This window comes from Sorghum bicolor, chromosome 2 (assembly GCF_000003195.3).
Source record: "Sorghum bicolor cultivar BTx623 chromosome 2, Sorghum_bicolor_NCBIv3, whole genome shotgun sequence".
NCBI classification, from domain to species: domain Eukaryota; kingdom Viridiplantae; phylum Streptophyta; class Magnoliopsida; order Poales; family Poaceae; genus Sorghum; species Sorghum bicolor.
This window is the reverse complement of record NC_012871.2, coordinates 71,381,632-71,404,406: the sequence shown is the minus strand read 5'-3', so window position 1 is coordinate 71,404,406 and position 22,775 is coordinate 71,381,632. Positions and strand designations below refer to the sequence as shown.

General features: G+C 44.0%; 3 protein-coding genes across 3 annotated transcripts; all 3 read left to right on the top strand.

Annotated features, from left to right (window-relative positions):
* Positions 697 to 6,042, top strand: LOC8056378 (glutamyl-tRNA reductase-binding protein, chloroplastic). The gene is made up of 12 exons (XM_002463023.2): positions 697 to 1,065; positions 1,218 to 1,283; positions 1,914 to 2,000; positions 2,683 to 2,781; positions 3,056 to 3,151; positions 3,391 to 3,456; positions 3,539 to 3,629; positions 3,894 to 3,961; positions 4,060 to 4,125; positions 4,875 to 4,925; positions 5,334 to 5,398; positions 5,680 to 6,042. The coding sequence occupies exons 1-12, from the start codon at positions 859 to 861 to the stop codon at positions 5,744 to 5,746; spliced, it is 1,029 nt and encodes a 342-aa protein (XP_002463068.1). The 5' UTR covers positions 697 to 858; the 3' UTR covers positions 5,747 to 6,042.
* LOC8056377 (CMP-sialic acid transporter 2) lies at positions 7,536 to 15,506 on the top strand. Its single transcript, XM_002463022.2, has 15 exons — positions 7,536 to 7,736; positions 10,496 to 10,556; positions 10,646 to 10,709; positions 10,790 to 10,901; positions 10,995 to 11,074; positions 11,167 to 11,242; positions 11,349 to 11,449; positions 12,900 to 12,971; positions 13,062 to 13,110; positions 13,197 to 13,238; positions 13,370 to 13,491; positions 13,572 to 13,631; positions 13,739 to 13,787; positions 14,716 to 14,810; positions 14,909 to 15,506. The coding sequence occupies exons 1-15, from the start codon at positions 7,710 to 7,712 to the stop codon at positions 14,964 to 14,966; spliced, it is 1,068 nt and encodes a 355-aa protein (XP_002463067.1). The 5' UTR covers positions 7,536 to 7,709; the 3' UTR covers positions 14,967 to 15,506.
* LOC8055677 (cytochrome P450 89A2) lies at positions 18,943 to 20,785 on the top strand. The gene has a single exon (XM_002463021.2). It carries the CDS (start codon positions 19,021 to 19,023, stop codon positions 20,548 to 20,550), a length of 1,530 nt encoding a protein of 509 aa, XP_002463066.1. The 5' UTR covers positions 18,943 to 19,020; the 3' UTR covers positions 20,551 to 20,785.

Here is a 22,775-nt window from a genome sequence, read left to right as displayed (position 1 = left end):
CGAATCACGCAGTGGCATTCCGGTCAAAGAGCCCTGCCTCTCGAATCACGCACTGACTCGACCATAAATTCCGTATTCTTTTCCAAAGCATCGTGTACATCAGCGCCAGGCACGGGTTCATAGACGCCAAAGTGTAAAAAGAACTATTGAGCGTGTTTCATTTTTTTAAAGTTATTACTTTCACATATTTACGGAAAATTAGATAAGAACGGTAAACTCGAAATCGAGAGTGAACTTGATTGATGTGGAAAATGAAATCGGAAACATTTTGGCCAACTTGTTTGTGTTCTTTTCGACGAAGGAAACACACTAGTATTATACTTCTATTTTAAATTATGATATTTTTGACTTGTCTAGATATTACATAGTTTTTCTTTATACACTTAGGCTAGTCTCAATGGGTTTCATTAGAGTTTCATGCACATTAAATATGCTGATGTGGCGCTATATTAATGAAGAGAGAGATAATAAGAGTTTCATGGGAGTAGAGAGAGTTTCATCCCCATGAAACTTCTATGCACTGTTTCCAAAATATTGATGTGTTGGAAACTGTGTCATGAAACTCCCATTGAGGATGACTGGTGCCGCTTAAGGACTCTGCATCCAGCCCAACGTCGAAATAACCAAGTCCGGCCCCCAAATCCTTATAATGGGCTAGGTGATGTCTTGACGGCCTGGACCAGTTCCATCTGGCCAACGCCACTCACTCTAGACTCTACCCCGCCGTGTGCACAAGCAGCAGCACAGCTCGCGGTCGCGGGCCTGCCGTGCCGAGCGACCACCAAGCGGCCAGCGAGGCTCTCCGCTTGCGCTGCACGCAGACACCGAGACAGGCTCCGTGGCGCACGCGTGCACGCAATGACGATGCCCTTGCTGCTCACGCCGGGCGCTCGGGCGGCGCCCTCGCCGTCAACGCTGTCGCGCCTACTCCTTCCGCTCCACCTACAAATTACTAATGGCCGGCACAACCACCGGCACGGTCACGTCTCCGCTTCCCCCCTCCTCTACCCTCGCCTCCGCAACCGCCGCGGCCGATTCTTCGCGTCCTCCTCCTCCTCGTCCCAGGTCCGACTCGCCTCTCCGCCTGCCGCCCCCGGCCGCCCCTAATTTTATTAACTGTTTCGTGCGGGCAGATGTTCGATGAAATGGCTCCGCGGCGGTGATGTATTTGGCTGATTGTGCTTTGGTATTTGTTTGTCTGCGTAACTGCGTTGCAGATGGCGGCGCCTGCCGACGCCCCCGGTGGTTCTTCGGACGCGTTTGAGGTGATCCGCGTTCACCAGGTGTGGCTCTTGCCCTTTTGTCGTTGGCTTTGGGGATCGTGTGTGTATCATGACCTGTGGGCAGTAGCTATGCGACTCAAGTGAAGTGAATCGGGTGTTTTGGGTCCGTTGAGTCCTGGGTCTGTCGACAAACTTTGGATTTTTGGGATAATAGTACCAGATGGACTATATTATGAGGAGGGGCCGAAGGGATGTGGGTGTCAAATAAATTCACCAAAAGGACTTATTATTCAATTGAAATAGATGAATCTTTTAGTATGGTCATTTTCTTCTCAAAGATCAACGTGAGGAAGCAAAACATTGATACAATGATGTGCAAATGGTTTCCTTCCAAAGGCAAGAGTCCCATGTTGCGATGTTGTGAGGCCTCATTGTCTCTAGTAGTCTAGTAGCGAATCATAGCTATTCCCAAGTCCCAGCTGAATCTTGTCAATTCGTACAGCATGTTGAATCAACTTATCATGTGAGTCAGTGATTGTATCTGCAACAACTGTGGACTGTGGTAGGGTTGAATACTTTAAAAAGTTTGCAATTGCAAGTCGCTTAAGCTTGCACCTGAGCTCTTCGGAATGTAGATTTAACCATTGTCTCTGGATCTTTATTATTTACTCAAAATTCTCATAATTATAGGCAAAAGCTGCTCGTCTTTCTCCAGTTGAAGAAATACGGACCATTCTGGACCGAAGTGTCAGAGGCGTTCTTGCTACCCATTCTCAGGTACCTAGACTATGAAACACCAAATGTTGTTATATTTGCATGTCTTATTGGACAAATACTTAGCTAGTCTTTTCCTTCATCTACCCTCAAAAGTTCTGTAGTCAGTGAGCATTGGATAATGTAAAGAGACTAACCCACTGTTCATGAAGAACAATCTTGTCTATTGAAACTTTGGAGGTTATTGTTTTGTTTCGAATGATTTGGTGACATCCAGTTTTTACTGAACCAGATGCTAATCTAGGTATCACCAGAGCATGATTTCTACTCCGTCTGTTCCAAATTTATAAGTCATTTTGGCTTTTATAAGTACATACATTTTGCTATGCACCTAGATATACACTATGTCTAGAACTCTAGATACATAGCAAAAGCTATACATAGAAAAGATAAAACAATTTATAATTTAGAACGGGTTGAGTAGTTTTGTACTTGTACATGTCATAAACTGCCTCCTTTAATTTGGAACGGGTTGAGTAGTTTTGTACTTGGTTAGTTGAGTAGTTTTGTACTTGGTTAGCAGCGAAGAATATTTATCTAAAAATCTGAGTGAAGACAAACTCATAGTTTTCTTTTGTTTAAATAAACATGGAATTTATAGTTCCAGAACTCCAATATATGTAGTCTTGCAGAATTATACTAGTCTTTTTCGGAGATTTCATACTATATATTATTATGCTTACAGGATCATGCTGGTTATCCATCTAGTTCAATGGTTGATTTTGCATGTGATCAAGATGGTTCCCCCATATTAGCAGTGAGTAGTTTAGCAGTTCATTCAAAGGTAAGGTGATTTTTTGCTTTCATGATTCTGTATACAAAGCTATTTGTTTACCTTTCCATGTCCATTATGCATGGATGCCTTACAATTTGGTAGCATCACTGGAAAATACATCGAAGCACATGTGTGGACGAACAAAGAAATATGCAAATCTAACACTGCTAGAACATTTGTTTGAATTGCATAATTGTCTAGTCTACATTCAGTAAACACAGGCAACAGTTGTAAACATATTTCTTTCACTGGTGACCCTTATGCTTTGCTACCAATTTTGCAGAATCTCTCCGGAAATCCTAAATGCTCACTTCTTGTCGCCAAAGACCCTGAGGACAGAACGGATACTGTAATCACTGTATATGGTGATGCTGTTCCTGTAATTTCCTCCCTCCTTTGCTTTCCCACTGATATATCATCATGCCTTTTCCTTGTTACATTTCAGATACATTGCTAAATCATAATGTGCATAAAACAGCAAAATCTCTTATTCTTAAGCAAGTTAGTGCAGGTTAGTGGTGAAACCAGCAAGAAAGTTGGTGATAAAAAATCATAGTTTGCATGTCACCTGATACTGATAGTAACTGTGTTTGCTGACGCCCTTATTCTTATTTGCAGGTTTCTGACGAAGAAAAAGATTCCGTGAGAAGTGCTTACCTAAGAAGGCATCCTGATGCTTTTTGGGTATACTTTCTTAATGTTGTGACTGTTGCAAAGACCAACTTCAATGGAGTACTGATTATGATGAATTATTTGCCAAATTAAGGTTGACTTTGGTGACTTCAGTTTCCTGCACATCAAACCTAAAGCTGTGCGCTATGTATCTGGCGTTGCAACTGCTCTCCTTGGCTCTGGAGGTAGGTGCCTTTTTGAATCGCCTACAGGAAAGCTAGTCACCAAAAGGAACACTGTCATGATGCAGAAGTTTATGGTTCTGCAACATTCACATATTTTTAGAGTAACCATGTTCACTTATCCTCCCACTATTAGCATAGATGCATAAATAGCAACTACATATCTGAGATGCACTTGCATCTTAGTCAAATTCTGTAAACATGACAAAAAATAATTTGGTGATAGTGTTTTTACCTAATATGCTAACCTAATGTCAAAATCCCCAGAATTCGGTGCTGCCGAGTACAAGGAAGCTAACGTTGATCCAATATCTCAATTCTCAACTCCTATTACAGTATGTCTGGATTCTGTTTCCCTTTACTCCTTGCCCTTATATATTTATTGGGCTTTACGCTAAACGTTTCAACCTTCCATTACGTATATGCCCTACAGAGCCATATGAACAAGGATCATGCTGATGATACAAAGCTCATTGTGCAACACTCCACTACTGTTAAGGCAAGTAAATGATGAAGTCTACTTATGTAGCATTTGTTCCAACAATATAACAATAAAGTATTTATTCCAATAATATTACTGCAAAACCTGATATACCTTGAAGAAAATTGTGCCTAAATATTCTTTTCCTGAGGGGTGAGGGCACTGTCTGTATTTTTTTTATAATGTAGTTATGTCTGTAAATAAGTAACGAGCACTTTTTATTGATCATGTATGTGTATCTTTTGTTCTTGACACATTGTGTTGCTTGTAGTTCAGAAAGTGAAAACTGTACTCTGTTTAAGCATATGCTTGCAGGCTTGTCAATACACAGGTGCAAAGGTAGATACATCATCCAGGGCTAGATCTGCGTGCAACTGTGCAATTCTTGCACTGGGAAACAGCCAACCATTCATTCAAAATTGCAAACTAGTTTACAAATGAATGTAACCATTTGCTTTATAGTCTATTTGTTATGCATATCTGTCGGTATACTTGGCAACCAGAAGTGTTATTCTGCGGTTTGCTGGAATCTGCATCGAAGAACTGCGTTCATTACTGTAGTTAGCATTGTGCATAGTGTTTAGCTATCAGTACAATGCAGTCATGAAACTCTTGATCACCCATGAGCATGGGATAGTAGCAAAGGAGGAATTCTTCAGTGCTTTGCATAATTTCTTTTACAGTCTGTCCATTTTGTGTTGTTACCCTTTTGACCAAATATTGCTTTCAAATATATTGAAACTTGAAAGATGACAAATGCAATTCAGGTGGATTTTGCTTATATGCTGGATGTGGACAGCCTTGGTTTTAATGTGAAGGTAACTCTTTACAGCATGTGCCTTATACTTTACTAATTTGTCCTGGAAATGCCCCGTACCTGCTCAATGTCATACTGAGATACTGACTAATGCAATGGCAACAGTGCCATAAACTAGACAAAATAATACCTGGAAGTTAATATGCTATATTTTGCCTACTCAGTTCGGATCAGTAGGACTAAAAAACGGATCAGTAACCACAAGGTCAGCATTACAATATCATAACAGAAGTGCAACATTTCAATATTCTGGCCTTTATTATGGTCTGGATAATACAATTTGTTCGACTGTGATTTTTACTTATTTGGCTAGACAATTGCACCTTTAATTAATGGGCTCTGTTCTCATGTATTGAAAAAAAAATCCAACTCTCTTATAAATTCTAATATGCCTATTTCTGCTGCCCAGGCTGGTTATGATGGAAGTGTTCTAAAGTTGCGTATCCCCTTCCCAAGGCAGGCGCAAGACAGGAAGTGGGTCCCCCACTCTTGAGTCTCTTAGCCTTCTAATCTGACACAGCTCTTCTTTTCCTATGAAAAATGAACTGATTCCTATGAAATTGCTATACAATTCCTGTGAAATTCCTGCGTTCCAAAGGAGGCCTTAATTTGTGTGCTATTAAACCCAGATGCTTTTTCTTCACGATTGTCTTTCACTATGTTTTGTACGCCATTTAAAATTGATGCCTAAAATGCAGTTATTTCTGAATATTCCTTGACCGGTTCTCTGACATGGGTTTGTTACTGTTGTACAGGGATGTTAAAACACTAATTGTGGAAATGCTCCAAGCTGCAAGAGCCTCATCTTCAGATCCTGAATGATGTCGTCGTCATCCTAGAAGGTGATGAATCTGTCGGTGCAAATGAAAGTAAACCTAATTAATAAGAGTTCTTGGGTTTCCATCCAATCTCTGCACCAACTGAAGGTGGAGCCACAGAAATTTCATGGACTGATACACGACCTTGTATATAACAAAGAGCGCTTAATTACTTGTAGTTGCATGAATACAAAGCGACTTCACTATATTGTACTTACTGACATGTGCAGCTCTTTCAACTGATTGTTCACCAAGTGGCTGTGAACTTATTTCAACCAAACAGCGTACAACTTTATTACAGCACATAGCTCACAACAGCTTTTTCACAGCTTATGACATCTTTTCCACATAAACTAAACAGATTCCAAAATTCACTTGTGTGGTCTAATGAACTAGCGTCTTTTTTAAGGTTAGCTAAAGTTTGGACAACACTGAACCTATTTACAACATTCAAGAGCTAAAACAGTCTAAAATTTATCGGCTAAACTTTAGACCAGAATTCAAACAAGCCTCTCTTTTTTTTTGGACAAAGCAACAGGCCTCATTCTTATCGTTTTAGAGTGGCCTTTCAGGTTACCCAACGTGTCACTCACTTGGTGAACATCGTTCTCTGTACGGCTTCTTTTGAAATTCACATTTCGCTCCCCGTTAGCACAACAATCGGTCACCATGACTCAGGATTCTTCACATACTCCCTCCATACTCATGAAGCAAGTTGTTTTGAACAAGGTTTGAGTCAAACATTGGTAATATAAATATAAATAGATTTGTTTTGAAAAATACTTTTATAAAAATATATCTATACCACTTTTTGATAAATATTTTTATAAAAACAAGGAGTCAAAGTTAGACTTTGGAGACTGTTGTACTAAACGGCTTTCTTTATGGGTATGGAGTTAAAGAGGAATATCTCTAGGCCTGAAGCTAGGAATGCTTGAAGAGAGATGTTTGGTGCATGTATTTAACTGAATAGATGCTGAAGTGTTTAAGTTTGGGCTTCTTAATTGCTTTCGATCATAATTCACCTATAAACTTTGCTTGAGATAAACTTTGTCAAACTGTTTAGGCTTCCTAAGGGCTTCTCCTATGGACTCTGCATCGAATCATAGGATGAGCAGCATCCAATGAATCGATGTATGACCACTGGAGGTCTACCGATGCATACATATTATGAGAAATCGACTCTAAACATTGTCAATGCACACATACTTATCAGCACTGTGAATACAACTGCCAACTATCTGACGGTTGTCCATTTCACAGCTAGTCGTCTCATTGCTCTACAAAAAGCACAAATGGCATTTCAATTTCACAAAACGCAAGCAACAAATACAAGTGCTCTCTCCTCTCCATTTCAATGCAAGCAGCAGATACAAAGTGCTTGGCTCTCCTCCCCATTTCACAAAACACAAGCAGAGCTTTTGTTTTATGAGATGGAGAGGGAAGAACGCTTACCTGCTGTTTGTGTTTTGTGGAATGGAGAGGAGAGTCGTTGTGAAATAGATAGGAGAGTTGCACAACGACTAGCTAGGCAATAGATAATGGTTAGCCGTTGTATTCACACAACTTATGTTTAGGAGCTGGTTTATGAGAATGTGTATGCATTGGTAGACCTCTAATGGTCATGTATCGATTCACTGGATGTCAGCATGAGTCAGTTTGAACAGTCACTGAAGAAGCCATAATACATCCTTCCAAAAAGTTATTTACTGCCCATAATTACTGTATGTACCCAACTTGTAAAATATTGCCTTTTTTTTCGCCAGCTAGGTACGCCACACGTCGCTGCCTATCAGTTACGACTTGATCACACAGACGACTACACGAGACCCAGCGTGCAGCGGTGCTTGCCCAGCCAGCCCTTCGCCGCCGCCCGCAGTCCCTCACGTCTGCAGTATTCCTTCCTTCCTGTGAAAGAAAACGCAGTAGCAGAACTGCAGAGCCGGCTCGCCGCTCGTGGGGAAGAGATGGAGCACAGAAGAGTGAAGGATCAGGTAAGCATGAGCCCTCTATGTTTATCTACAGCAATGCCGCCGCTCGAATCTCCATTTTAGATTACATCGGCCGTCGCTGCTGCGGCGGTGGTTTCTTCAAACCTGTTTGGTCTCTCTCCATAGGTTTTCGCTTCGTTCCTCACCACCGCCGCAACCGCAATCTCGATTTTATCTATCCCTCTCAAGTTTAACCTCCCTAATTCTGCGAGATTGGGGGCTTTCCATAGCAAAATGTGTTGATCGAGTTAGATGAATTCCTCTCCTTTTTTAATATATATTTGTGACTGAAATAAAACTGAAATACATCTGTGAGCATTTTTGGTTCGTTTTTGTCTTATTTGAAGTCTCAATCTCATATTTCTCATCTAGGCACAGTTGCCTGCTTCACTCCCATTAACTGTTGATTCTGGTAGATGGTATGTACTCATGTAGTCATTAGCAGGTGAGTGATTATTCGATCAGTGTATATTGCTCATGGCTGACTACAAGTTGTTAACATCATGCTAACATTAATTATGTAATTTACGAATTTATTTGTTAAATTTACATTTGTTTATTTAACGGCTGAGTTTGTGAATGCAGCATTTCTATCCATCCATGTGCTTGCAATTGTCGGAGCTTTTGTTATACAGAAGCCATCTGGTTCATCTTTTGTTTCGTTTTTTTTTTTTTTTTTTTTTTTTTTTTTTTTTTTTTTTGAACGCAATGGCAGGAGCTCTGCCTTTCAATTAAGAGAGGAAAAAAGAGTTTATGTACACAAAGGTCTTGGAGGGTAAAAAGAAACAGTTACAGATTTTGCTTATATACTACCCCCTCCAATTTAGTGCTCTCTTCCTTTGCTCGATATCCTCTTTGGTCCTTGCAGCCACTTGCATTGCCGATTCATGGACGTTGTTGAAAATTCTTCTGTTCCTCTCCTTCCAGATATTCCAGAAAGTGAAGATCACCATACCGTTGAAACGATTTCTTTCCCCCTTAGTTATCTTGGTTTCGGCCTCTTCCCACCATGAGCTTAAAAGGGTTGGATCTTGAGATGGTAGGATCAATTGGGCATCGAAGTGCTCCCATTGTAGAATAAGGCTCCATACTGCTTTGGCGAATGGGCAGAGTAGTGCCATGTGCAGCCCTGTCTCAAGTGGGCCACCGCACAAAGCGCAGTGGTCTTGATGTGGCCATCCTCTCTTTTGCAGGTTATCCGCCGTGAGGATTTTTCCTCTCACCAGAATCCAAACGAACACTTTACATTTGTTTTCTGCATGAGCCTTCCAGATGAGGTTGCTCCGGAAGCCCCCATAGGAACCTTTGAACTGTATCCTGTAAGCTGACCTGGTGGAGTAAGTGCCGTCAGCTGTCCATCTCCAAATAATGGAGTCCCGAACGCCCGGTGTGAGGTGGATGTTTTGGATTCTGACCCACAGGGAGACAAATTCTTCAACTTGGACAACGGTGGTGATTCGGCCGCTTAGAGATCGAAACCAGTTATTGTTTTGAAGTTCAAGCTTGACCGACCTGTTTTTCCTTTTGACTAGCTCGAACAAGTGGGGCGCTAGATGTCTTGGGGCCTCGCCGTCCAACCAACTGCTGTGCCAGAAGCGGGCCTTTTCACCATCACCAATTGTGATTTTTGTTGATGCATTGAAGAGCAGCCGATCAAGGTCGTTGCAAGGTAATTCCGCATCCGCCCAAGGTTTGGACTCTTCCACCCAATCTTGCCATAGCCAGCGTAGACGGAGAGCTCTTCCAAACCTCTCTAAGTCTAGTATCCCTAGCCCGCCCAGGTCTTTGGGCCTTGATACTGTCGGCCAATTGACCAAGCAATGTCCTCCATTTGTGTTTTCTTCTCCTTTCCAAAGAAAAGATCTCCTTATTTTATCTATTTTTTTCCTTGCCCAAGCCGCGAGCGGGAACACCGTGAGGTGGTAAGTGGGCATGGATGAGAGGACTGACGAGACTAAGGTGAGGCGGCCAGCTTTGTTGAGCCATCTTCCTTTCCATCTAGGAAGTCTTTGACCGATGCGTTCGATTAGGGGCTGTACATGGACCTTCCGAAGCGCACGCGTGTGGAGCAGCAAACCCAGATAACGGCAAGGGAAGGTGCCTCTGATCCCTGCAAAGGAGGAGAGCACGTGATCCAGGTCGACCTCCTCGCATCTAATTGGGTGGATGGAGCTTTTTTCAAGATTTATGTGGAGGCCTGAGAAATTTCCAAAGGCGAGGAGGATCGCCTTGACTGTCTCTAGATCTTCTTTTCGCGGATTTATAAAGATGGCCGCATCATCTGCATATAGAGAGGTCCTCCATCTAGTGGCAGTCAGGGGTAGCGGTGAGAGAGTCCCATGTTGGGTTGCCAGGTCGAGAAGACGCTGCAAGGGGTCCATGGCCAGGATGAACAACATGGGCGATAGAGGGTCGCCTTGTCGTACTCCTCTGGCATGATCAAGAGTAGGTCCATGCTGTCCATTGAGTAGCACCCTCGAAGTGGCCGTGCGAAAGAGTATGGACACCCATCTTTTGTTTCGTAATATACATAATTTGTGCCCGCTATTATGTGTAGTGAAAATAGACACCAAATTCAATTTATATTTGTCCTGTACTTTTTTTCTTGCTGATGTTTGTCATTGGTCATACATACATAAAGTTAAACGCTGGCAATAGCTTAGTTCCTTTCCTTTTTTTAAAAATAGCCTACAATAATCTTGTACTTCAATAACAGAACATGCACTGATCGCTGTCTTTATTTTGTCTGACCCGTCGAAAAGGAGAGTGATGACGTATCTCAGAAGGACATAGAGAGCTTTGATAGGAGATCTCTTTCTAGCAGTAAGCTCTTGATTCATCATGCAAATGTTCTTTTTTCGGATGGGCTGTATATGGGAGATTCTTAGCATTAATACCTATACCATTTACAGATACAGCAACTTCGAGTCTTAGCACTGCAGGAGGGCCGAAGGGCAAGGGTAGTTGGAAGCTAAAGTAAGGCTTTCTTGCAATATTTTTTACTAAATCTCATTCTTTCTGAAAATCGTTTGTTGTATTGGCAATGTGTTTTTCAGGTCTGTTGTTACACTGGCATTGACATTGCTAACAAGTTCCCAGGCAATATTGATTGTATGGTCGAAAAGAGCTGGAAAGTATGAATATAGTATCACAACAGCAAATTTTTCGGTGAGCAAAATGCTTGAATTCTCTCAGTGACTGTATCTTCAGGAGTTTTGAGTATTGTGATGTGGTTATTTGTTCTCTTTTCTCAATGTCTAGGTGGAAGCTTTGAAATGTCTACTGTCACTTGTAGCCTTGTACGGGACATGGAACAGTCAAGGTGTTACAGAAGATAATAGGTGATGATTTTACCATGTTTGTCGTTGTCGATAGAACATATTAGGTGCGTGTTTTCTTCCACCTTCTAGACCTTTGGTTTTATTAATTTCAGGTTAACTACATCGTTTGATGAAGTTAGAGTTTACCCCATTCCTGCAATGCTTTACCTGGTGAAGAACTTATTGCAGGTATGTCCAGTTGCCCAGTCCTTTGTTGTAGGATTTTTTTTAAAAGAAAAAGAAAACAAAAATAAACAAAACATAACCATGTTTTCCCTGCTTCTGTGGTTGTCAGTATTATATCTTTGCATATGTGGATGCGCCAGCTTACCAGATTCTAAAGAATTTGAACATTATCAGCACTGGTGTCCTGTACCGTATAATTCTCAAGAAAAGGTAAGTCTAATGACCTTGTTCTGTTTCGTCAGTTTTCTCTGGTGACAAGATATCCACTATGTCATTTTGTTCGCTTTCATTTGAAATCTTTGATGCAATGTTGTATGCTAAAGCTGGAAGACACAGATTATAGTTCTGTGATGAGCGAGTTGTGCTGAAGTTCAATCTGTAAAATAAATAGTCATCATATATTAGGCTTGAATCCGTACTGTATAGGTGACGGTGCAAATTGAAACAACAATTGGATGCACTCCTTGAGAAGACATATCACCTCAGCCACTCACATTGAGGAGTTCGTATCCCTTTGGACCAGAATCCAGGATGGGATGTGTACATCTACATCAAGGCGTTAGAGACTCCACTTGGAAATGGACACCGAATGGCAATTACAGCACTCGCTCAGCATACCGGATCCAATTCAGAGGTTCCTTCACAAGATTTCGATGTGATCAAATTTGGAAAGCACATGTGGAAAATAAATGCAAGGTATTCGCCTGGATCCTAACACATGGAAAACTCCTAACGGCAGACAACTTGCAGAAAAGAGGGTGGCCACATCAAGACCACTGCGTCCTCTAAATGGGCCGCTGGAGACCGGAGCACACTTGTGCCTAGGTTGTCCCTTTGCTAAGGCGGTCTGGAACCAAATTCTTGCATGGGAACACTTTGATGGACTGCTGGGGCAACAGCAAGCTGACCCCATACAGATCACACCTTGGTGGGAGGAGACCACAAGGAAAGCGCCTAAAGCAGAGCGCAGGCGGTTTAATGGCATAGTGATATACACCTTCTGGACCTCTGGAAAGAAAGGAACATATAATCTTCAACAACACGGCCGAAACAGTATGGCAGGTAGCGGCGAGAGTTAAAGACGACATAGAGCAGAGAAAGAGAGCTTTTGGCTAGGGGCATTTTATTCTTTCCTGTTCCTGCCCATGAGGGGCGTGTTCCTTTGCTTGTACATATAAAACTCTTTTAAACCCCTCTTAATTGAAAGGCAGATCTCCTGCCATTACTTAAAAAAAATGAAGTGTTTAACTTGAGAAACTGGCTGCTTAATGGACTATGCAAATCCTAACTCATCTGAAATTGGTGCATTTGTTGAATCTAATACCTTGCCACCCTCCTAACTGGCCATCATAACAAAACCTCTCTTGTTTTCCACTTCATTCCTGTTAGATAAAGGGTACAGCTGCTGCGCGTCTCTATTGGTCCTCGCCCCATATGGTTAGGATAGATAGATTGATATCTATTAGACAAGGATCAACCGGTGGTTCTGTTTCTATGAACCTGGCCATCCTTGCCTATATATGTGTAACACCTTGTTCCCCATAATCAATCTACTATCTCTGAGTCTAATCTAATCTTACAATTCCTTCCATTTTTTTTAATATTTTCTTCCCCAGCACCTGCTTTCCATTTTTAATTTAGGATGGTTGAACTAATGTAGGTTAAGTGAAATTCAGTGGGCTGCATTTATTCTTTTATGTGCTGGCTGCACTACTGCTCAGCTCAGTCCCTCGTAAGCTAAACACGTTTTCCCCCCTCATTCTTTTTATTGTTTGCTCAACGTTTTCTCCCCCTCATTCTTTTCTTATCTGTCCTTTTCCAGGTCAGATCACGTTCTTCAGACCCCTATTCAAGGTTGGGCGATGGCAATTGTGAGTGAAGCAGAAAAAATATCATCCCGTCTTTTGGACGTGCTAGAGGAAGTGTTTAACAACTACCTGAATGCTCTTTTTTGCAGGTGATGGCTCTTCTAAGTGGTTTTGCAGGAGTATATACAGAAGTTTGTGAATCCATACTACTGCTCCTCTTTTCATTTGAATTATAGTTTTTTTTGGAAAATACATTTGATACAAAATGTTAATGAGTTTCTTTAGGAATGTAATATATTCCTTCATATTTTTAATAATCCAGGTTATCATCAAGAAACGTCCTTCAAGAAATATCAATGCGCAGAATTTTTGGCTGTACATATTTGGGATGCTCTTCAATTTAGTTGCAATTTGTGTCCAGGACTTCGATGCTGTCATGAACAAGTCAGTGCAAAATTTTTTATTTGCTTCATTCATGTCTTCATGATATTGACCATTCCATTTGAATGTGCCATCTGGTGCAGAGGCTTTTTCCATGGCTACTCATTTATTACAGTTTTGATGATTCTTAACCATGCTCTGAGGTACTGACAGTTAGATCGTTTTTGTTTTCACTATTGCCCTGTTGGGCTTAGCTGCATCCTTTTTATTTTCTTCCCAATCAAATCGAGTATTTATATTTGCTTTGCAGTGGAATTGCTGTATCAATGGTGATGAAATATGCTGACAATATTGTCAAGGTACTCGCTACTATCTTTTCAGTTACATGTGTGTGCAAGTGCAAATAGTGTAGGTCTGAAGCTCAGCAGCTTATTTCAAGGTTAAATGAATGTGTTGTAAGTAACCTAATTACTCTCTTTTCTACAAACATCACTATGTTGGCTGTTGCCCCTACTGGGACTCCGGCTTCCAATTTAGTTATTTTGTAGCCTGTTCTTACAGCCGGAGTTGTTATCATCTGAATGTTTGTCATCCTGTTGTTTCCCATTTGGAGCATGTCCTTTTTGTTTTGCTTTTTTGCATGGCAAAATAAGTAACTCTTCTAGAGCCTTCACTAGCTGTACTTGTAGTTCCAATCTTCATCGAAATTACACCAAATGTATAACTGATGCATCTGTTAAGTATACATCAAAGGCCCATCTTATAGACCCATGAGGCTTTCTATATATTGTCTTCTCCACTAATGAAGTATTTTATCTTCTCTAATCTCAAGGTTAGTAACATGGTATGGATTAGGGTTAGGGTTAGAGATAATCACAATTTTTTAACCCACCGAAGATCCTTCACGCCGTCACCATGTCTATTCTCGATATGTCAACATGTCTATTCTGGTTTACGTGCACGATTACATTAGTTACCACTTCAGAAAATGTCATATTTCGTGATCCAGTAGCAGCACAACTTGCGTCACAACAGCTTGATGGATAACAAGGAGGTTTTCTTTTTTTCTGAAAAAAACTATTTTAATATGATCCCTTTGTCCATTGTAGAAGCAACACCACGAATCCACGACTATAACACATCAGTCCAGTGTCTAGATTTCAAATCGTCTGATATTTGAGGCACCACTAAGATTCACCAAAATGTCTCACCATGGATATAATGAATTGTCTATATAACTACGTGCTGAGGCATCTAACAAACTTTTCATATCACCATGTGACACAGGTTTACTCAACATCAGTTGCAATGCTTCTGACGGCAGGAATATCCGTCTTCTTATTTGGCTTCCACCTGTCTCTTGCGTTCTTGCTTGGATCCACGTAAGTGCTCATGGAAGCACGGTCGCAACTTCTGTTGACTAGACTACGGTTGTAATCCATGTTAATTTAACAAGCTCTTGTGTCTTATTGATTTTCAGGGTCGTTTCTATCTCTGTGTACCTGCACTCAGTTGGGAAGCTGCAACAGCAGAAATAGAGTTTTTCTTCCTGCACAGGGAGAAGAGAGTGTTTTTCTTCGAATGTCCTACAAGATCAGGCAGTTGGCGCTCTGTACAATGGTTTTCTAGTAGCACTGTGAACATCGTTGCGTCATGAGGGAGAACATGAGATGGAATGAACAAGAATGATATGCAATCAAGTTTTCGAAGGAGTAAGAATTTGTAGCCAAACGAAGTGGGTAGCTAGTCATGAAGGGTACTAAACTGATGGTAGCCGTTGACATATGTTTGCTTCCCCGCATGCGATCATCCTGCATGGGTGGATATGTGACATACATAAAAACTGTGTGTCTAGTCTATATAGCAATCTGGTGTTCTGGCCCCTGCACCACACCCGATTTTGTTAGCACTATTCATCTTCCTCCTCTAGCTTGCGAGCGTGTTGCGGACGCTCCAAATCAGACTATGGGAGATGGCTGATGCTTTAAATTGAGTGTTAGATTGTTCCAAAACCCGTGTGTGGTATATAGCTTCTCCGTAAAAAATAACCAAAAGTATATATGGGTGGGTTGATGATACATGCGCCTTGCCCAAAGTTCTATTCGTCCTCAATTTTTGCAAGTTCATGCAACTATATATCTACCTATGCATATTGTTCGTTGTTTTTTCCCGCTTGATGGGTCTTTCTTTTTTTGCGAGACCCAGTTACAGACGTAGACGCTTATATACACGAGCGCACACGCACCCCTAGAGCGCGTAGCACCTCCGAAGAACCGAGTTGGACCGGCAAAAATTTTGAGATTGATGAAGTCACCATAGACGTCTCATTGTCGATGGGCATATCGTCTACCACTGAAAGCATAGCGCTGTTAAATCCTAGAATAAATCTAGGAAAATACAAGCATTCATGTCAAGTCAGGGACTTAAATCCAGGTGGGCAGGAGTTCGCCGAATTGGGAGCATGGGAGCACTAGATACACGCAATGTGCACGAGCGGATGCGGAAATAAGTCACCATCCCGTATGAGTGGATACACCGGTTGCATAAATGGATAGAAATAAAGTATCATACCTCATGAGTGATATACACAAATTAAACTACTCCGCTCATACTACACCACAACCTTTAAACGGCGACTGATTTGAAGTTGTTAAAAGGGGTATACAGCGATAGACAGTCAGTTGCTAAAGGTTACAACAACGAACATTTGCAGTTGCTAATGAAGCCGTCGTTATATGTATATAGCGACTGATCAGGTACGCCCAATGGGTGTTTTGCATCTTATGGGCCTGCATGTCTGTCCTATGTGTAGGGATCACTGTATCCGCACGTGTAGACAACCAAACATCATTTAGGGTCATTGCAACCTCAAAATGAGATATTTAGGCTTTGTTTAGTTCATCACGTTAAACTTTAACTCTCGTTACATTGAAAGTTTAGACATATGCATAGAGTATTAAATATAGACTATTTATGAAACTAAAATCACAACTAGAGAATAATTTATGAAGCAAATCTTTTGAGCCTAATTAGTCCATAATTGAACACTAATTGCTAAATAAAACAAAAATACAACAGTATTAAACTTTAACAGCTCCAACCAAACAGGCCCTTAACCATGCAATCGATTAAACACTTTTCTATCCAGACTACATCCATGTAGTATGCTTACACTCATTCAAGTACGATGCAAATTGAGAAGGCATACAAACACATATTATGTGATGACACTCTTCCTTTCTTTGCACAATCCAGGCCTATTTGGAATGTAGGAATCGAAAATAGAGGAATGGAAGGCAGTTCATTGGAATTGGTGTTTGGAATGCTAGAATAGAAAGATGTTAAAGCTAAAAATAAACCAGTGCTTACACTGCCAGCTTATGTTTTAACAGGATGACTTGTGCATCAAATTCACAACATTACAATAGTTTGACGGTGGAATCACTCTCTCTAAAGGTATACTGTTAAGAGTTTATTTCTCTATTCTTTTATCACGAAGCATGCTCATGCGTTGCAATAAAACCCATAGAAATACAACTCTGTATTGTCACTAGATGCAAGTTATTCCAACACATATGAATAAACACACATCATGAGTTTAGGTCACATAAAAGATATGAGGGTGTGACACGTATTAGAATCGGACTCTATATTCATTATCACTAGACGCGAGTTGTCCTAACCCGTATGAGTATCGGTGATGAGTCCAGGTCACATGTGAAATATGAGACAACCTCTACTGTTTCGGTAGTTAGGGGAAGGTGGATGAAGAAAATGAATGGAAATAAATTTGTCTCCTTGATATTTGATATAGATATTGATATTAATATTAGACCTTGATCTACTTAGAGCAGTCCCAATGGAAGAAATCATAGCAGTTTCTATAGTCTAGGATAATGTACCAAGAAACTATTCTCTCCAATGCAAAATTTGTTACTAGAGTCTAGATATAAATTTTTCTCAATCATCGAACGTGTTCCTCTCTCCCATCTGTGGATCCTCTGTGCAGTTGCCTTTTCTTTCAATTTTCCAGTGCTTGACAGAGGTTTGAACAATACGCACAAAATAGGTGAAAGCGCCTGACCATGGCACGGAACCGAGCGCCGAGGCCCTTGCCGGCAGGGCGCCTGCCGCCTCGGGCTCCTGTGAGGCTGGCTCCACCGCTGGCGTAGGAGGCGAAGGCAAAGGAGGTGGATGGTTCCATACGTGGAACTTACGAGGGCCATCAACGAGAGCTGCGCAAGGAGAAGTAGCAGCAGGATGCGAACGAGGGCTTTCAGCGAGCGCACGCAACTGGAGCATGAGATCCAGGCCATTAAGGAAGGAAACGATCAGTTTCTTTCCAACGCGGTTTGCGTCGTTCCTCACGCATCGGTACCTGAGAAGACTTCGTTTCCTATCAAGGAAACGGTTTCTTGGTTTCCTCTTCTCTCTCTGTATTAAATCTACTGCCACATCAGCAATTTGCTTAGTTGGCAGGATAATTAATAGAGATAGAAACTATCATAAATACATCATTGGGACTGCCCTTATTACTCCCTCCTCGAGTCTGAGAGGAGTTGAGTCACACGTGGGAGAATGGAATTGACGAACCATGGAGAGTTGTATGGTGTGAGATAGTTTCGCTCAAATTTAGCTTGTGCTGGTTAGGGCAGTCCCAATGGTATATTTATTGTAGTTTCTATCTCTATTAATTGTTGTGCCAACTAAGGAATTTGCTGATGTGGCAGTAGATTTATTACGGAGAGAGAAGGGAAAAGAAAGAAACCGTTTCCTGGAGAGGAAACCGAGTCTTCACACGCACCGATGGGCTAAGAAACTGGCGAATCTGCATTGGGGAGACCCAAGTCGTTTCTTCTTGCTCATCCCAGGATCCCTTGCGCTTGCGCCGCTGCTACCCGTCCCTTCGTCAGGCCGTCAGTCGAAGCGATGTTTGTAGGCTGCGTGGTTCTCTGCCACAGTTGATCTGCTTCTTCTAAATGTTGCATTTAATTCATTCTTTGTATTAGCACTGCTATAGAAATCATGGATTGGGAAAGAGTAGTTTCTTGATACGGTATTCTAAACTATAGAAACTACTTGGTTTCTTTTATTGGGACTGCCCTTATAATAATTTATTGTAAAAGAATGATGATTGACTACTAGTACTAGTATTTAATGGCACATCAGTGACCTTTCCTTTTGAAAGTGAGGAGTAAAACCTCCCGATCTATAGGTCCCAAAACAACTTCCCAACCACCATACACTCGCCTGCACGTGTGCAACAAGGACAGATGATAGATGGCCTTGGCCGTTGCTACCGTGTCCCGGACGAACTCGCCTGAACGTGTTCAACACGGACAGACCATAGGCCTTGCCCGTTGCTACCGTGTCTCTAGCTAGTAAACCACGTTTCAGAATCAGACCTTATCCCAACATGAAACCAGGTCGAAACCATATCGAACTCGCCATGTTGTACGGACTCGGGACTCCACGTACGAAACCCCACTATAAAATTAATCTGGAATCCCGTTCGTCTAATCTCCTCATCATCATCATACGATAAACATCAACGCGAACATAGTTTCGTCGCAAAACACACGACACTTCCCCATGGAGATCAGCTGGCTCGTCCTCGCGGGCGGCCTCCTGCTCTCCTCGCTCCTCGTCCTGCGCCGCCACGCCAAGAACCGCCGCCTGCCGCCGGGTCCCCCGGCCGTGCCGCTGTTCGGCAACCTTCTGTGGCTGAGGAACTCCGCGGCGGACGTGGAGCCCCTGCTGCGGAAGCTCTTCAAGCGGTACGGCCCCGTCGTGACGCTCCGGATGGGCTCCCGGCTCGCCATCTTCGTGGCGGACCGCCGCCTCGCGCACGCCGCGCTCGTGGGCGCCGGCGCCGTCACGATGGCGAACCGTCCGCAGGCCGCCACGAGCTCGCTCCTGGGCGTCAGCGACAACATCATCACCCGCGCCGACTACGGGCCCGTGTGGCGCCTCCTGCGCCGCAACCTCGTCGCCGAGACGCTGCACCCGTCGCGCGTCAGGCTGTTCGCGCCCGCGCGCGCCTGGGTGCGCGGCGTCCTCATGGACAAGCTGCGGGCGGGAAGTGGTGCCGGCGACGTCATGGAGGCGTTCCGCTACACCATGTTCTGCCTCCTCGTGCTCATGTGCTTCGGCGAGCGGCTGGACGAGCCCGCGGTGCGCGCCATCGAGGACGCCGAGCGCACGTGGCTGCTCTACATCTCCCAGCAGATGAGCGTCTTCTTCTTCTTCCCGTCCGTCACCAGGCACGTCTTCCGCGGCCGCCTGCAGACCGCGCGCGCCCTGCGCCGGCGCCAGGCGGAGCTCTTCGTGCCGCTCATCAACGCTCGCCGCGAGTACAAGCGGCAGGCCAAGGCCGGCCAGGCGCCGGCGAGGGAGACCACGTTCCAGCACTCGTACGTGGACACCCTGCTCGACATCACGCTCCCCGCGGAGGAAGGCCACCGCGCGCTCACCGACGACGAGATCGTCACGCTCTGCTCCGAGTTCCTCACCGCCGGCACCGACACCACCTCCACGGGCCTGCAGTGGATCATGGCCGAGCTTGTGAAGAACCCGGCCGTGCAAGACCGGCTGCACGCGGAGATCAAGGCCACGTGCGGCGACGACGACGAGGCGGTCTCGGAGGAGGCCGTGCACGGGATGCCGTACCTTAAGGCGGTGATCCTGGAGGGCCTGCGCAAGCACCCGCCGGGCCACTTCGTGCTTCCGCACAAGGCCGCCGAGGACATGGACGTCGGCGGGTACCTGATCCCCAAGGGCGCGACGGTGAACTTCATGGTGGCCGAGATGGGCCGGGACGAGCAGGAGTGGGAGAGGCCGATGGAGTTCGTCCCGGAGCGGTTCCTGGAGGGCGGCGACGGCGTGGGCGTGGACATGACGGGCACCAAGGGGATCAGGATGATGCCGTTCGGCGTGGGGCGGAGGATCTGCGCCGGGCTGTCCATCGCCATGCTGCACCTCGAGTTCTTCGTTGCCAACATGGTGAGGGAGTTCGAGTGGAGAGAGGCGCCCGGCCACGAGGTGGAGTTCGGGGAGAAGAGCGAGTTCACCACCGTCATGAAGAAGCCGCTGCGCCCGCGCCTCGTGCCAAGGAGGACTTGATCGATCTATCGGGCATAAAGCTTAATTTGGAGAGTTTTCTTTTTCAGCAGTGGACTTTTTGGAAAGTAGTAGTAGCAGTGGTTTGAATAGTTTGCAAATTGCATGTATATATGTGTGATTAGGAGATCATTCAAGCGATCATTAGTTAGGAGTGTGCAATGGACGTCTATGATCGCGGTCTATAAGGTCTATGTGGGAACTACTTTATACTTTAATGATCCAGGTCTATGAGGTCCATTGGTCATTTTGTTTTTTTTTATGCCCTTTAATTTGTTTCTCATGTAGTATTCCGTTGCAGAGGCCGGCCTTTTCCAGCTTGGGCCGTTGCTGGTAGCGTGCAGCATCGAGCTTGGGCTGTCTTGGGTTATGGCGTGGGCCGTAGGCCCAAAGATAAGTTTTAAGACAGTCTCAGCTACGACGTGCCCGACCGAGGTTGGAGACTGACGATGCAGGGCAAACACTCCTAATTAAAATCCTGATTCCTGAAAGCCACAGCCAGTAGCCACGAGCCATAAATCCCAATTTCTAACGGTGCATTTCAAGGATTCTCGGCGTTGCGAGAATCCGCGCGCGCGTGTAGCCTGTTCCCCGGCCTCTGGTGAATGGCGATACGAAAGAGGCTGGACTGGGGAAAAGGGGAGCAGAAGGGTAACATTCAGTAACACCGTTCCAGGCCGGAGGACAGTACGCCATGCTGCTGGTGTCGCATATGATGATAGACCATCGTACGGAGTTCAGAGATCAGATCATCAGAATGCTTGCGTTCAAAAGATCATCAGAATGCGCGATGTCTTTTGCTGTTCCATAAGCTATTCAAACTTCCATTTCGTAGTAGAAAACCCTACGTAATAAACGTGAGACTCATGATCTCTACGTTCAGGTCTCTGCAGCAAAGTACAGTACAGTTTTTTTAACCTAAGTACAGTACAGCTACCTTCAAAGGGCACAACGAAACAAAGAGCGTGCGTAACTGTATTCATGGTAGAACAGGTATAGGTAGGTGGGGATACTGCGAGGAAAAGGCACAACAACCATCCATCACACGCATACGTGTGGTGATCGATCTGGATGTAGAAATAGGGGCTCGCAAACAAGGCCGGCAGTGAAGCAAACCGCCGGGGCGTCTGTCCGCCGGGCAAGAACATGGACCGTGAAAGCTGTCAACTGTGTCATGGCCTCCCCATCCATCCATCATCTCCCCATGCGCCCATGCATCCTTTGCTGATTCGATCCTTTGCTGCCTCTCTAGCGGTCGTCAGATTCAGCAACAAGCGAGAGAGGCAGGCGGCTTGCATGCAGCGACCAGCGACTCAGTGAGGAGGCAGAGGCACAGAGCAGAGGCCTGGCGCTGCAGCGTGGGAGCTATGGCAGCAGCCATGATTCCATGCATGCCATGCACTCACGCACTGATGCACGTCCTGGATTTTGCTGGTGTAATTATTTCCACGTCGAATCCAACCAAAAGGAAGCAGGGACGTCCTGTTTCCCATGTGAAGTGCAGGCAGGCAGGAGCTCTTTGGTGAGACGTGAGAGTTTGGTGCGTGCCCGTGAGCCGCGGGCATGTACCGACGACGTTCCAACTGACCAGCTACTAGTGACCACTCCTGCCGGCGAGCTGAGCTAGATTGATGGAAGGATTCGGATCAGACGGAGTGTGGTGGTGAAAAGAAGGGAATAGAGAAAAGCCTACATATGCTTGCTTTTGCACTAGTACTACTTGCAAAAGTTTTCTTAATCTGTGCTTGAAAAGACTGGGCCTGCTCTAAACTTTTTTTTTTTTCAGGAGAATGTTTGTACACCACCAAATAGTGGTCATCAGTGATGACCAACTGACCAAACACTCGTTCATCGCTGGTTCCAGCACATTCTAGTCTAGCACACGGAATGTTCCACTGAAAACAATATGGTTGACTAGCGATAGATAGCGAGGGGAGTTGATCACTGGATGCCACTACCAAAAGCAGCAGTAGAGATACACGTCTCAATCAGACCATGGGTCACCGCTCTATTTAGATTAGAGATGAAAATTTTTTGGGTGTCACATCGGATGTGTCGGAAGGATGTCGGTAGGAGTTTTTAGAAACTAATAAAAAAACAAATTACATAGCTCGCCAGGAAACTGCAAGACAAATCTATTAAGTATAATTAATCTGTCATTAGCACGTGTGGGTTACTGTAGCACTTAAGGCTAATCATGGAGTAACTAGGCTTAAAAGATTCGTCTC